The sequence below is a fragment of the Trachemys scripta genome, chromosome 3, assembly GCF_013100865.1.
Source record: "Trachemys scripta elegans isolate TJP31775 chromosome 3, CAS_Tse_1.0, whole genome shotgun sequence".
NCBI lineage: Eukaryota > Metazoa > Chordata > Testudines > Emydidae > Trachemys > Trachemys scripta.
In genome coordinates, this window is record NC_048300.1 from 185863103 (window position 1) to 185879555 (window position 16453).

Genomic DNA, 16453 nt, shown 5'->3' on the forward strand with positions numbered 1-16453 from the left:
CACCTATCAATGTCCATTCCAGTTCTATATTTCTATGATTCTATATATTCATATCATGATGATGAAATACTTTCCATTCCAACACTAAAAACAGCAGCTACGAAAGTTAAACCTTTTTAAATCAATAGGTCCAGATAACTTGCATCCGAGAGTTTAGAAGAGCTGGACTAGGGGCTCTCTGGACTGTTAATGTTGATTTTAAATACGTCTTAGAACATCTGGGAAGATCCAAAAGACTGCAGAAAAGCTACCATTATGCCAATACACCTCTACCTCGATATAACGCTGTCCTCGGGAGCCAAAAAATCCTACCACTTTATAGGTGAAACTGCGTTATATCGAACTTGCTTTGATCCACCGGAGTGCAAAGCCCCACCCCCCCAGAGTGCTGCTTTACCGCATTATATCCAAATTCGTGTTATATCGGGTCACGTTATATCGGGGTACAGGTGTATTTAACAATTGTAAACAGGGCAACCCAGATAACCATAAGCCTGTCAGTCTGACATCGATTCTAGGGAAAATAACATAATAGCTAATACAGGTCTATTAATAAAGAATTAAAGGAGGGTAAGATAATTATGGGTTTGTGGAAATTAGATCCTGTCAAATTAAGTTGGTATCTTTTTGATTAGGTTACAGATTTGGCAGATAAAGTTAATAGCATTGATGTAATAGACTTCTGTAAGGTATGCAACTTGCCACTGCACAACATTCTGATTAAAGAACTAAGGCAATTCAAAATCAATATGGAACACATGAAATAGATTAAAAACTGGCTAACTGTTAAGTTTCAAAACAAAACTGTAAATGGGGAATCATCATTGAGCAGGTGTGCTTCTAGTGTGGTTCCAGAAGGATCAGTTCATGGCTCTACGCTATTTACCATTTTTGTCAATGACCTGGAACAAAATCACCATTGATAAGGTTTTCAGAGGACTCAAAATGCGGTAGTGATAAACAACAAAAAAGGACAGGTCACTGATACAGTGTGATCTGGATCAATTGTTAAGCTTGATGTAAGCAAACAATGTGTGTTTCAATACACCAAACAAAGCTATACATCAAGGAAAAAAGAATGTAGGCTTTACTCACAAGATGGACTTTATCCTGGAAAGCTGTGACTCTGAAAAAGGCTTGGGGCCATGGTGAATAATAAGCTGAATATGAACTCCCAGTGTGATCTCATGGCCAAAATGGCTAATGCAATCCTTGGATGTACAAACAGGGGAATCAACAAATAAAGCAGAAGCAGAGAGGTTATATTACCTCTGTATTTGGCTCAGGTGCAACTGCTACTGGAATACTTAATGTCCAGTTTTGGTGTCAATTCAAGAAGAATGTTGATAAACTGCAGAGTTCCAAGAAAAGCCACAAGAGTGCTTAAAGGATTGGAAAACATGCATTATAGTGAGACTCAAGGAGCTCAAGCTATGTAGTTTATTAAAGAGAAGGTATGGAGGTAACTAGATCACATTCCAAGTTCCTAAATGGAGGAAGAGAATTTGGATTTCTGAGGACTCTTCAACCTAGCAGTTAAAGCTATAACAAGTTCCAATAGCTGGACGTTGAAGCTAGACACATTTAGACTAGAAATAATATGGAAATTTTTAACCGCGTGGGTAATTAGCCATTGACACAACTTATTGCTAGATGTGGTCGATACTCCACCACTGGACATCTTTAAATCAAGATTGGATGGTCATCAAAAAAAAAATGCTCTATTCCAACAGGAATTTAGGGAAGTCAGACTAGATGATCACAATAGTGCCTTCTGGCCCTAGAATATATGAAACTGTTGTTTTCTTAAGTAACATCCTTTATTTCCTCTGCTTTTGATTTTAGGGCTATTTTGACTAGCTTATTGATACTACTGAAACCTCCCTTTCTAAAGTTTAGTGTCATTGTGTTAGTTTTTGATATCTTTCCTCCCCCGTAGGATGTTGATTATAGTGTGGTCACTTGGGTCTATGTTGAGAATAGCATCTACTACTATGTGCTCTAGAAGGCTGTTTCAAGAAGCATTCATTTAAAATTTAACGAAATTTCTTCTCGGCTTATTGTGATATTTGAGCAGGTAATATGTGAATAGGTGAAGTCCCATTATTTTATTTTTTTTTTGTTAAACTTTGCTGCCTGTGTGAACTCTCTCAACATTGTGCACTCAGCATTCTTTTCTTGACCCAGAGGTATATTTGTACTCTTGCAGCTTGGGATTTGAATCCATATGTATCCAACTGCAATGCTCTCCGATCAGGATATTTATCCCACTAGATCCTATGGAAACTTTTTAGATACACCACCAACCACGCTTCACCTAATCTGTCCTTTCTGTATAGTTTATAGCCAGGTATTACATTATTCCACCATGTTCAGTAATACCTTTTCTATCAATGATTTTTTCCTCTGCCAGGCAATTTAGTACACCTGCTTTTGCTTTTAAACTTCTCAAATTTTTATACAAACGTTTATATTTTTTAGCTTTGACTTTATGCCTATTTTTATTTAACTATGTTATCTGATATTTTGCACTACAATAAATATTTCTTTAGATTAAAGTTCCAAAACTTACCTCTTTTTCTTCTCGCTTCCTTGATTTCTTCACACATTTTATTAAATTCGGGATCCAGCTCAGCAGCAATTATGGCATGTGCTGTGTCCTTCAAGGTACAAGCTCTGTGTCTAATTATTTTATCTATAAAAAAAAGTTATTATAAGACATTAGTTTTACTTATTTTTACACACATTCTTATATATCTGTGTGTGTTTTTACTATATTTTAATAATATAGCTATTACAGTAACAATACATACCTTGAAATGGAAGAAAAAAACCCAGCAAATCAAACAAATATAAGAAAAATGAAGAAAGACCACAGTCACATTAGGTCTGAAAGCCGGTGCCCCTGTGGAGTACATGTCGCACTTCAGTTTCCCTTTTTTCCCCCCCTTTTCTTTTTTTTTAAATTAGTAGTTCGCATATGGATCACACGAATTTAAAAACAATTTAACTATTGGGCAATACAGAATTTTTCTAAGGTGGAAAACTGTTGCTTTGAGTTGATCATTGGTAGAGTTTCTCCAACGCCAACAACTGGGCTTCCACCATCCTAAATAGATTAATTTATATCAAAGTAGAAAGTGATGCCTAAAAATTTGTCAAGCTTGGTAGACAAAAGAAGAACCTATGCAACAAAGTGTTAAGTTCTATTTCCCGTGGTTTCCAAACAGATATGCTATGGGATCACAAAGCCGGCATCACCAGGAACCCTCATCAGAGAATCAGAAGTGGGAAAAGTACCATTGAACAATTAGATGTGGCCTTGACTGCTTCAAGATAGTACAGAGTCCCTGTAATTAGGCCAGAGGATACTGTGGTATTCTCTCATGACATCGTTCACACAGGGCCTGCTGCCACCTCAATGAACTGATCTTCAGCGACAAACAAACCAGGAAATCAGTTTGCTGAGTGGGTTACTGAAGTGAGTATTACTGGTCTATTTAGTTTAAAACACTTAAAAATTACAAGGGACTATGGAGACCTCAGTCTTATATGAAAAACCTGGAAAAGTCATTTATTCCTGAATCTGCTGTATAAAAAAAACCTTCCAGAGTCTAGTGTCAATAGTATTAAGATTTTTAGTAGTCTTCTACATCACCCGCCTACTTCTTTGCTTCAGATTATGGTTGCCTTTTTATTTGTAAAAAAAACATCATACTGTAACAGACTCAAGGTTGTGCTTAACTGACTATTATGCTGATGATATTGATATTTGCTTCTTTGGTGGCTTTAACATTATGAACGTAACTGGCAGAAAGTAAGTCTGCAGAGGATTGCTGTGTATTCAGTTGGACCTGGGGGACATGGCACCAAGGAAACTTCACTGTCCAAATTGGAGCCACAAGTATTAAAAGTGAAAGAATATTTCTCAAGAGATTACTGGTTTCAACTAGTTTCAGATGTAGACAAGACAGTACTCCAACACTAGTTTGCTGGAAAATGAGCAGAGATTGTAATAGGAAAAGCTGCACTAGGGAAAAACAGCATTGTGGGATATGTTTTACTCAACTAAATGCCCATCACCATTTTCTATCCAGTTATTTCTTTTTTTTAGTACAAACTAGATTGCCAATAACCCATCTTGAATTACTTTTTCTGAATGGTATAATTATTTCAACAGCAAACATTAAATACTAATGGCTAAATTATATTATTGTGCAATTAACACATTTAATCCAACTTTGAGAATCACTACAGATAATCATTAGAAGAGCATAAGAGAGCAATTAAGGATACCATTATTTAGAACTTTTAAAGTAGTGATTTTTGTGGCAGAGAGAGAATTTGCTGAGTCAAAAGCCAAAGTAGAGAAAACTCATTAACCTGGTCTCTTAGGCACTATCTGCACTTCTTTGGGAAGTCTCCCACCATTGCATTATCACCCTTACAGGGACAGCAACAATAAGACTGTTGCTAGTGTTGACAGGACACCTATTTTTTATTTATTTTAATTTATTTTTACCATCATGTCACCTGGGATTAGAGGAAAGTGACAAAAATCTCCTATACCTTGTCTATGCTGGTATTCCCTCCTGCTATCACTACTGGTGCTTCACAGTTGATGAGTAATGGCAGGAGATTTCACCAAGTATAGTAGTGTAGATAGCCTTGACGATATATGATGTGAATAAGATCATCACTGTATAGTAATAAGCTGAGAGTACTAGAAGGGCTGGTAGAATCAGTCAATAGTGGAAACTAACTTCTGCAGATAGGAAATTATTAGTACATTCTAAGTACTATTGCAATATAAACATAAAAATAGTTAACCATTTTCTAGAGAATGAAGCAGGTTGCTGGAGCTTGACCCAAAACAGGGTGTTAGATCTATACTTCTGCATGCCCCTAGAATCACTTCCTACAAAAGAGTAGCAAGTGCAAGACTTTGGGATGCAAAGGTAACAGAGACTGTATATTAAGGATGTATTCACTTTTTGGTAGGGAAGGAGATACAATTTTACATTGCTTTAACTACCTTTATCATTTTTTAAATTACTCATAGCTGCAGATAGATTTGAAGAGCAAGCCTGGAGGTTTTTGGCAAAGTATGGTTATAAAGTATTTTGCTTTATGCCCTGTTGAGTTCACACAACAGTATGTATGCATTCTTTGTTTTAAGTGGAAAAGAGACTAAAGATGACCTAACAACAGCAGAGATGGTTCCAAAACAAAAAAAAAACAACTTTGGCCCCAGATAAACGCTCCTCCAAAGTCCAGGGTTTTCAGATCTAGGATTTTGGTTGGGGGCTTATCTCTAAGGCCTGGTCAACACTTGGAAGTTTCACTTTCAGTTTCATAACTAATTTTGAATAGGGGTGTGATAGTCTACCACAGTGTCTCCAAAGTGGGGTGCGCAAGAGGATCCTTGCGTGGCAGGAGGAGCACTTTTTTTTGTTTTTTGCTTCGTCAGGCAGGAGTCCGAACGGCTTCCCCCCCCCCCCCCCCCCGACGCACCCTTCGGCACAGCAGGGGGTACGTACTCAAAAATATTTTCCTGATAGGGGTGCGCGATCAAAAAAGTTTGGAAACCACTGGTCTACCAGAATAGTTATACCAGTAAAAGCCTCAGTGACTATGCAGTTATGCTGTCATAAAGGTGACTTATACTGGCAAAGCAAGTCACATATTCCACAGAGACCTGTAACAAATACAGAGAGGATACAAGAAAGGAAGGGTTGTTTATCTTATAGTAACTGTTCTTTGAGATGTTCTAAGCATGTAAATCCTGTGCATGGTGCTCTGGTTCCCCTTGCACAGTTTGGAAGGTCGGTAGTGTCCAACAAGGGTCACACACATGTCCTTCATGCCCTCATGCTCCCTTCTGAGGGCATAAGGGTGAACCAACCCCACCCAGCACTCAGTTCCTTCACCACCCAGCGTCTGAATCAAAGAATCCCTGATCTGCGTTGATGTAGGGGTTCTGGGATCCACATACACAGATAGTAATGTGTGCGGTAAATACACTGACATTGCAGACAGGTGGTTACTTCTGACAGGCATTTTGTAAAAAACTCGAGGTGCAGCTTAGAGGCCAAATGGGAGGATTCTGAACTAATAGTGGTCATCCAGCATCAGAAAGCAGAGAAACTTCCTGTGCAATGGATGTATTGGCACATGAAAATATGTGTGCTGCAAGTTGAGGGTACTGAACCAGTACATGTGATCTATAGAGGGTATGGTGGATGCAAGAATCATCAGGTGAAATTTGACACTGGTTATCTAAGTGCTGAGGAGCCTGAGATCTAGTATGGGTCACCAGCTCCTTTCTTCTTTAGTACAAGAAAGGGGAATAAAATCCTCTCTCTCTGAAGGCTAGCAGTTGAGGCTCTATCACACCCAGTTCCAATAGAGAATGTATTTCTTGGTGCATGAGACTCATGAGATTATTTCCTGAAAAGGGATGGGGGAAGGTATGAAATTGGAGGGTATGTCCCTCTTGGATTAACTACAAGACCCAACAGTCTGATGTTATTGCAGTCCAGACATCCACAAAGAGAGGCAGGAACCAAAATAAAGGGAGTGGCAGGAGAGAGGGATACAGATCCACATTGTCCTGTGCAGTATACCCAACCAAAGCATCAAAATTATTGCTTCTGTGACTGAGATAGTTGGATAGTAGATAAGGATGGTTCTCTCTTTTGGAACCTCTCTCTTTTCTGAAGTGGCTTGATTGTTTCTGATGGTTAAAAACATGAAGTAGTTGATTGGGATTTCTGCCTAGAAGAGAACTGGTATTTATAATACTTCTAAAATTTGGGACGTAAAAGCCCAAAGATCTGACCATGGTCCAACAATCCCTGAAGGAGTGCAATTTTGTGTCTGTCTTTGGACTGAACAAGTCCTTCCCATTAAATGTCAAGTCTTGCACTGTAGTCTGCACTTCCTTAGGGAGTCTTGACACAGACAAACTTGAATCCCTTCACTTGCAAATTCCAATAGCCAGCAATATAGCTCCCAGGTCCATAGAGTCTAGAATTGCCTATAATGAGTGGTAGCAATGAATTGACCTTCTGCATAGATCAATTCAAACTCCTTCAGATCTGAAGGTAATTTGTTCGAGAAATCTGCCAAATAATTTGCAATTATGATCTGAAGAGATGCTGAAGAATAAACTTTTCAGCCAAAAAGATCTAACTTCTTAACTGATAAGATAGAACAAAAAAAAGGTCCCAATTATCAGGAATAGTTAATAATAAGAAAGGATTTAACAGGCAGTGACACCAAACTGGCCAAACCTGGTTTTTAGCCAAGTTAGCAATAGGCAATGATTTCACTTGTTTATTAAAGTGTATAAAAGGGTAACCTCTTAAAGTATTCATTGCTAATACCAGCCTAACCAAGTTAGGACTGACCATTGTGGGTCTAAACCCTTGAGGTTAGCCTGTTTGTAAGTATCTTGATTGAATGCTTATAAATTTGATTTAATTGGAGATTGGTCCTACTTTGAGCAGAGGGTTGGACTAGATGACCTCCTGAGTTCCCTTCCAACCCTGATATTCTAGGATTCTAGGATTCTAAATATTTTGTTACTGTTTGGATTAGTAAATTGCTTATTATTTAGGCTTTTTAGGAATGTATACAGCTATTGTATAAATACCATTTGGCCTTTGGATTTAATAAGGAACTTATGGTTAAATTAGTGTAGTGGTAATACCCGGCATAAACAGTCATTCCAACGCTGCAGCAGAAGTGAATAGAAATATTCAGATCTCTAAGGGGAGAACTGGTATTTTCATTCACCCTTCTGAGATTGCTGTGATAGATGGTGGGTGATGGCCCATAAATACTCCCCTGGCTGGAGGATTCCCTTATTAATTGGGAGGGCTATTCTGCTCTATGCAGCTGATTGCAGGATATGAAATAGCTTGTATGTTTTCTGATTCTTCCAGAGCCTCTTTCACTCTCTTTAAAAGCTCTTTATTCATCTTAAAATCATCCCCATTATTGGAGGAACGTAGGAGATCATTGTTTTGTCCAGTGAAGATGATGAGAAATCTTGGCGTGGAGAAGTGTCATCCTGCACTCCTCCGTCCTCTTCGGAGATAGGTTGTTGAAACTTCATAGACACTTGATGTATGGGGGAAGGAACAAGTCCCTGAGGGTTTTTCTGACACAATTAAAATGCAGACTCCTTCAGAGAAGCTGAATGATGGCTTGGGTTTCTTCAGTGTTAAGGCCAGCCAGGCCAGTATGGAATCCATACAGGTAGGGCACATTAGCCCAAGAACCCCAGAGTTATGAACACCAGAGTTACAATCTGATCAGTCATTCATATACCTCATTTGGAACTGGAAGTACACAATCAGGCAGCAACAGAGACAAAAAAAGGGGTGGGAGGGTGGAGCTCAAATACAGTACAGCACTGTGTTAAACGTAAACTACTAAAAAAAATAAATGGAAAACATATTTTTTCTTCTGCATAGTAAAGTTTCAAAGCTGTACTAAATTAATGTTCAGTTGTAAACTTTTGAAAGGACCACCATAATGTTTTGTTCATAGTTACTAACATTTCAGCGTTATGAACAACCTCCATTCCTGAGGTGTTCGTAACTCTGAGGTGCTACTGTACTCCCTTTCTCTTGAAAGAGTCGGTGGAGGTGACCGAAGTTCCAGAAACTGCTCCTTGTTAGGTACCTGAAGATGAAGAGGAGGAAGGTGAAAAATCCTCCAAGAGTGGAGCTGAGTTGAGCTGGAAGGTGCCACTATCCATTATAGAGTAGATGGCTTCGTATGATCCTGAACTCAGGGACCCAGCAATATCTTCAAATGACAGACACTCTGGGTTGCTCTGGTGGAGACTTTGATCTAGCTAACAAAGGAGAATATTCTAATAAATGAGTCCCAGGTCAGGAGTCACTCTTATGTCAGATGTGTCCCTAAAAGAGACAGCCAAAAACATTCCTCGTATATGTGCGTGAAGGGTGTTGAGCTTGGTACCATAGGTAGTATTCACTCATCAGTGGTTGATAATCTCAGTACCACAGGAGTTGACCTCATAGTCTTAGATGTCCTCTGACCTGGTGCCAAGGAGTTTGAGTACAGTTGCCCCGGTAGCGGAGCTTTGGCACATGTCGGGGTATGATGTAGCTTCGATACCAAGTGACCTCATGCCAAAGATTACTTTAGGGACATCTTTAAATGCAAAACCAGTGTGAAGACTGAACTCTCCAGTGCTGCATTTATTCTCAGTGCCAATTTGCCTGATGCCACCTTAAGTGGATTCCTCTGTATCTGTAATTCTACCTTCCTTTTGCATGGAACCAAGGAATGGGACAGAGACTTAGAAGTGGTTCTGAAAGAATGTTTTTTACTTCCTTTGGCAGCAGAGGCATCTGACCTCTTCACCTGCTAAGTTTCTGAGCTCTTGTGAGAGGAAAGATGCTTCTTGGGGGTGGGTGGGGGGCAGAGCTCAGAGTTACCTACCTCATCTCTGAGGCACTTTCAGGCTGGGTCTTCAGCATAAACACTAAAAATCCTTGCAGCTGTGGCACGTCAAAGTCCAACTGTAAACTCACAGATTTCGCCATTAGAAAGAGTCTTAGTATGTACTCAAGATTTTTGAGTGCACTTCCTCAAGACCCAGCAAATTGCACACTTTGAAGGAATCTCTCTCTCACCTAAACAAAACACACAAGCATTGTGTCTATCCATGAGGGGATTTATCTTCCTACATGATGGACATAACTTGAAGCCTAGTGAATGATGTTCCTGCATAAAGGCCTTTGACAGTAATGTAACAGTTCATGGGCTAACTAACAGCACTAAACTATTTTTTTTCCCAATGTGCTAACAGAATTCTAAATAACTATCCTAAATAATAAAAGAAAAATATTCACAAAGAAAACAAACATCAACAGCTCTCTTTACTAAGGAGGATACTAAGTTGTTCCAACTCTCAGAAGGGGGGCTATTAGAAGACACTGAGTAGTGAGCAGGGCCACAATCCCCTTTATGTCCACGGAAGGGAGTGTGGAGGTGTGAAGGGTGCATGTGCAACCCCTGGTGGACTCTCCTCATAAAAACATCTGACTCCTGTCCAGAAGGCATGTGTGCACCATGAGTGGGATCCACATGCACAAGAACTCATAGAAAAACTATCCGTTTGGAATTCCTATCCAAAAGTGGAAATAACATGAAATAGTTAAATCTGCTTCTGAACTATTAAACTAGCAAATGTTCCCATTTAACTATTGGGGAGTATAGTTGAAGAAATAACATGAGAAGTCCCTATACTGTCTCAAGAAAAGAAAAATAGCAGCTATACGGCTCTATTTTACACGAAGTATAGTGTGACCAGCAACCTTCTAAGGGAATGCTCTGACTAGAGGAGTTAGCTCTCGGAACAGACAATGACCTATAGAAATTAATGAACAACAAGTTCTTGAACTAACAGTGAGGTATCTCACAAAAGGAAGAACCTCTGAAATAACGCTAATGGGTGTTATGTAACCTTAGGAGTGCTTGGTATGGAGCACTAAACTTAAATGGAAAGTTGTCACCCAAGGAAAATGAATGGATAAAAACAGCATCAAGCAAGATGTAAAAGCAGCCTGTCTCCCTATAGTAAAGGGATGCAGTTATTGCCTCAGTTTCCCTCTTGGTTTCCTTCTGGTCTGTAGTTTTCAAGCAGTTCTGGTGAGTTGAAGTGACTTGGCTCGCCAATTAGATCATAAATACTTCCTCAGTATAACTAAAAGGTCAACAAAACAGTCTCCCACCCTACCTCATGTTGGACCATAGCCCTTCCCCCAGGCATGATTATTTCAGCTCTCTGCCAGACACAACAGTCCCTTCAGCCCTGATGTCAAAGGGTTCGGAGAAGGGGGCATTCCTCCTGCCCTTGCTGGAATCCACAGCGTAGGCCCCCCACATATATCAACTCCAGCCTCAATCCACACTGCAGTATACAGCCAAAGCCTTGTCCTTTCACACTTCATATACACCCTTCCTGCAAGGGGGTGGGGGGATTAGTTCTGCCTCTAATCCCCTCCAAGGCCCTTTCCCTCAGCCTTCTCCAACTGTTTTCCAGGCCTCCTGCCTGGTCACAGGTGAAAGTTGAAAGTTTCATCCCAGGTACTGCTTCAACCTTGGACTCTCCCAGGATTGCACTATATTCAGTCCTGAACCCACCTGACCTCAGTCATAAGGGTCACTTAGTCATCTGAACCCCCATACTACAATTCCCAGGACCTCTGCAGATTACATTTCCCAATACTGAAGCGCCGAGCCTCCAGTGACACTTGGGCTGGTGTTGCCTGGTTTTGAAGGGGCCAACACATTCTGTTACACTGCAACTATTCCTAGGGAATGAAATGAGTTTAAGTGCATTAAATCTGACTCTACAGTATCAGATTTTTGCCATTAGAACAACTCCTACCTATTAACAGGGTTATGCAATTATGCAAGTCTCCATAGTCCCAAACACTGCAAGCTGTACATGGAAATTCAAAGAAACTACTTCAGCTCAAAATCCAACTGGCTTAAGAAGTAAGTGCACTGTTGATGCATATAAGATTTGTATCCTAGGTTCCAATTTTTCCAAGGAACAAGGAGGTCAAATAAATTTTCCTGCCCAGGAGATCCAACTTCTTTATCCTTGGGAGTGGACTTGTACCTCCCTTGACGTGACCTCTCATTGGCTACTGTCATGACAAGCAAGTTAAGGGCGGGATGCAAATAAAAACACTTGAATCCCTACATAAATACATAATGATTGTCCATATGCTTTCTCATAGATGTCAAAGATGTTGGGGTGTTCCACAAAGCAGCAAGTTCCAACAGTGCATTGTTAACAAAGCTACTCTCCCTAGGTTCTAGGACTTAAAAATATCCACTAACTTGTGCATGTTTTCCTGCACCAATTCAGCCTGTATATCTATGGCCAATGCCAATCATCTAAAGAGGTCCTCCTGTGCCTGAAAGTGTTCAGCCCTGGAGAGGAAGCATCTGTTACCATGGTGTCATCTGGTGATGGGGAAGATGAAGGAAGAGGTGTCACTGGCCTCTCTGGATGCAGTACCAGACCTTGCACCTGTTCTGAGGTAGTGTCTGTCCTCCACTTGAATCTATAATGTAGGTGGCTGGGGAGGTGATGCCATGGGTGGGTTGGGTGCTCTTGCCCGGAAGTGGGTTGACGGTCAGGACCTTAAGAAATAAGGAACATCCTATGGATACCCAGGCCACTGTGGATAGGGATAAGGCATCAGTGGCCAGTAGGCATTGGGCCAAGAGCCTGTCTGCTGCGGGAAGAGTCATGGATGAGAAAGTTGTCAGGATGAGAAAGGGGTTCTCAACTGTCTTTTAGACTGGGAGGGAGGACCTCAAGCTTGACTACGATGAATTCCCAAAATCATCCAGAGGTAATGGGGGAGCAACCCCCGGCAGAGCAAGACAGAGTCCAGCCTCATCAGAGGTCCAATGTGCTGGTTGCATCAGCCCCAAGGCTGACAGAGAAGTTGGTGCCCTGAAGGACTGGCAAGGGCAATGCATTCTCATTTGGTACCAATGCCAAAAAAGGCACAGACACTGGCGTTGGTACTGATCCAGTAATGACACAGTCTGCACCATGACGACTATTGGTGCCACAGATGACTGCTGTGCTAACAAATTCTTCAGCACCGGTACCAGCGCCAGCCTCAATTATGTACTCAATATGATATGCACTGCTGAGGGCGGTGTTGGCAGCTGAGATACCTGTGGAGTTAACCTACACAGTGCCATCATTGCTGATGAAGTCACAGCACCTGAATATTCCCAGACAATTGGAGAATGAGGATCCAAAAGGCAACGCACATCTGACATTGCCTGATATGTCAAAGGACTGGATACCACTGGTGCCAATGTCACTGGTACCAGACTCAGCAGACATCCCATGGACAGAGCCAGAGCCGACGGTACAGCCCCAAACTAATGTTGCCTCGGTATTGGAGAGCAGGTAGAAGGGCCAGTTCCATCACGTGTACCTGAAGAGTCAAGGTGCCAGCCTGCACTGATTCTGGCAGAGGAGGACTCTCTCCAAGCTCTGGAGTGGCTATGATCTGTTTTATTGGTCATTTTCTCAGAGGCCCAAGGGAGGTGAATGATCCCTCTTCCTCCTAGAGGAGGCCTCAGAGGCTGACAGAGGAACATTGTCTTGTTATGGTTATGATGGTGGCTGAGGAGGCAATACTGTGCCTGGTGCCAACCAGGACTCATGGCATGCTGCATCAGGTGCTGCTTGAGATTCAAAGTCCCTTGACACCTGCATTCTTAAACGATTTGCAAATAGAGTACCTTTCCTTAATGTTCCCCTCTCTAAACACTACACATGAGGATCACTATTAGGAACAGCCACCCCACACGCCAGACAGAGCTTAAATCCTGGTGAAGGCATTCCACCTGAAAAAACACAGCTACTCAACCTAACTTTTCTAACTAAGGCGCTTCTAGATAACTGAGCATTATGACTATTTACAACAAAATTTCAGAAGAATGAAATACAAAATCAGAGTGAAGAAACACCACACAAACTCCAGCTCAAGCTGAGGGCAGTGAGAAGGAATAGGGGGTGGGGAGAGAAAGAGGGTCAGAGCAGCAGTATCCTTAATAGTCACGTGAGGGGGCCATAAAGAAAAGGTGCAAGCACCGGCCCTATGGCTACTGCTAGGCAAACTTTTCTGGCTTTGGTGCACTGGGCACATGCATACCTGAGTGGAACATATCTGCAACCACTCAAAGAACTATTTCTTGTTTTGTCTCATGGTATTTAATGAAAACCTTTTAATTCACTGTCTTCATTTGATGATAGGATCAGTTTTCCATTCTTCACACTATACTAACAAATGCTTTAAAGGGGCATTTTCTTTTTCATTTTAAAACCTGACTTGAGCTTTCGGAAGCTGTCAGATCAAACGCTTATTTAGCAACATCCATCTTCCCAATGCACAATAATGCATTCTTTACAACAAATACAGAGGATGACATTTCCCATATCTGCAGGTGGACAGCCTTCACACTAATGTCCTCTTGTAGTTTTGTTTTGTTTTTAATTGGAAACAGCCACATGAAAAACTGCCACTTAAATACATTTGCAAGACAATTCTTCCCTAATCAACTAAAACAGACCTCTTTGTTTGGGATTAGTTCTGCTCCTTCCCGCACCCCCAGGGGTGAGTTCTTAATTTAGTGGATGAATTTGGTCCTCATGAAAGTGAGGATCACAGCTGGAGGCAAATGCTTAGCATGGCAAGGTGCTGTGCAGGATTCTCCATATAGCTCTGCCAAATTATGTGATGGTTTTATTATGTGGACAGATGTCCCCTGAAGACCAAGAAGCAACTACCAAATTCATTTTCACTTCGGACCTACTCAGTATTGGAACCCGATTTACCAGAAATGAATGTTAAGTGCTTTAGCCCTACTTTGCTTACTAGTCCCTGCACACTCACTGCACTACATAGCTCCTAGAATTTTTCACTTAAATTCTAACTGTCCACTTAAGAGTCTCTCAGAATATTAAAAACACTGACCTTCGGGGAAAAATTACTTGTTTAGCTAATTTATAACACAGTATGAAGTTTGCTTTGATGCCTGAATAATCATACACATGATTAAACAACTATTTTTCAAATTTAGGTAGACCAAAACTATTCCCTTACCTCCAGGGTCTTTGTCTGGATTATATTCCAATGCATTGCTACAGATGAGATCAATATCTGTTAGGAAATCCTTAGCAGTCAAATAGTTGTGTTTATCAATTTTGGTTATTACTGTTGACAGGTCCATTGGTTCTTTGATAACTTCAAGATAATCTGAAACCTACAATCAAACAGCATACTGAAGTGACACAGGGCCTTATGCATTTCATCGGCACACTTTCCCACGTTACACACATATTTATGCAGCATACTTAGTACTAATTAAGAAATGTGCCAGTTCAACATTTGGAGCATTCTCATTTTCAACACATCTTTAATTCAAACATTTTAAACACAGAAATTGAAATTATAGTGCTGGTGTTAGACTGCTAAAGTTATAGTTCCTTCAGAGAATCAATGATACGTCTAATTTTCAGAGCAAACTAAATTGGTGCTGCAATTAAAGCCTCTTTGATATTATAACATTGTCCTGAACATGAAAAATAGTGGGCCTACCCCCACACAAAGCAGAACTGTGAAACTGTTTCTCCATTCTGTAGGTAAACCTTTTTTGTTAGTTTAAGTAGTCAAATCATTAATCTTTAAAAATAATTTTCTGCAAAACATTTGCAATAATAATATGTATGAACACCAAATCTAATTTCGCCACCATGGACTTTACAGCAGGGCTTTCTCAGAAGAAGGCCCCTTGTCTGTGGAGTTCACTGCCTTCTATGGTGCACCTCATCATGGGTTCAGCAGCCCTCCAGGCAGAGTGAAAGGTATTTAACTGAATTAACTGTATGACGAGGGGTTAACTCTTGGCAAGAGAAGATACCAACAGAGCTCTACTAACTGTAGTTCACTGAGATATGCATGTATTTATTATTTATTCTTTACTTCGATTAAAACAAAGTATGATTCTACATGAGTGCTTCAACGTAATTAAGATTACAATCAATTTAAAATGTAGGTAGGCCTCAGTGTTTGTGTAGTCCTGAATATTTTAAAATCACCCATATATTAAGGTGATGGTTGCCAAAAAAAGGAAATACATTTAGATCAAACTGTAATGGCTCCAGAGGAATAATTTTTGATTAACCAGGTAAACATGCATTTTTAGAAGTTCCAACAAAAAATATATTACAACATAAATCTTAGATTAAGATCATACTTCAATGTCATATACAATACCTATCTACTGGCTAAATGCTTAAACATATATTTAAAGTGCATTTTCTATTCTGAACAGGCAGTAAAAATGGCATCCCCAAATGTAAACTGTCCCGTTTGCAAGTAGAATGATACTTTTCTAAACAGAGGCCCCTGTTAACTCATCCTTGGGATCTAAAAGTCAACCTGTATTTTTCAAGTGTATCACCACCAGTAATAGAATCTTCATGTGAAACTGCAAATTTATATAGCAGATCAATTAAATAAGAAAAGGAGGTCTTCTTGTTAAAGCATTAGGGACTGGGACTTGAGAGATCTGGAATTAATTCCTAGCACTGTCACAGATTTTGTATAACCCTTTGGCAAATCACTAAATCTCATCTGTGTCAATTCCCCATCTATAAAATGAAGATGATAATATTCTTTCTGCATAGTTGAAGAGAATAGTTCATAGTTCTTTAACAAACAAGTTAAGTTACAAATAATGTTCAAATACTGAATCTGGCTTCAAGCTGGTGGAGGACTGGATGGGGCCTCACATAAATGCCTGTTAACTCTCCATGTAATTTAAAGTGCAGTTCTTCTCTAAAAAATTACACTAAAAA

The 16453-nt window shown here is 40.2% G+C and overlaps 1 protein-coding gene across 3 annotated transcripts in view; it reads right to left on the reverse strand.

Moving 5' to 3' along the window:
* The window catches only part of ATAD2B (ATPase family AAA domain containing 2B), a 167823-nt gene that overhangs the window by 53426 nt on the left and 97944 nt on the right, over positions 1-16453 (reverse strand). For all 3 annotated transcript variants that reach the window (XR_004645254.1, XM_034766601.1, XM_034766600.1), the window contains exons 22-23: positions 14697-14856; positions 2573-2695 (exon numbers count right to left, since the gene is read on the reverse strand). Coding sequence is in view for 2 of the 3 variants with exons in the window: in XM_034766601.1 (XP_034622492.1) it covers positions 2573-2695; positions 14697-14856 (283 nt within the window). In the remaining variant the exon portion in view is untranslated. The remainder of the gene's footprint in view (positions 1-2572; positions 2696-14696; positions 14857-16453) is intronic.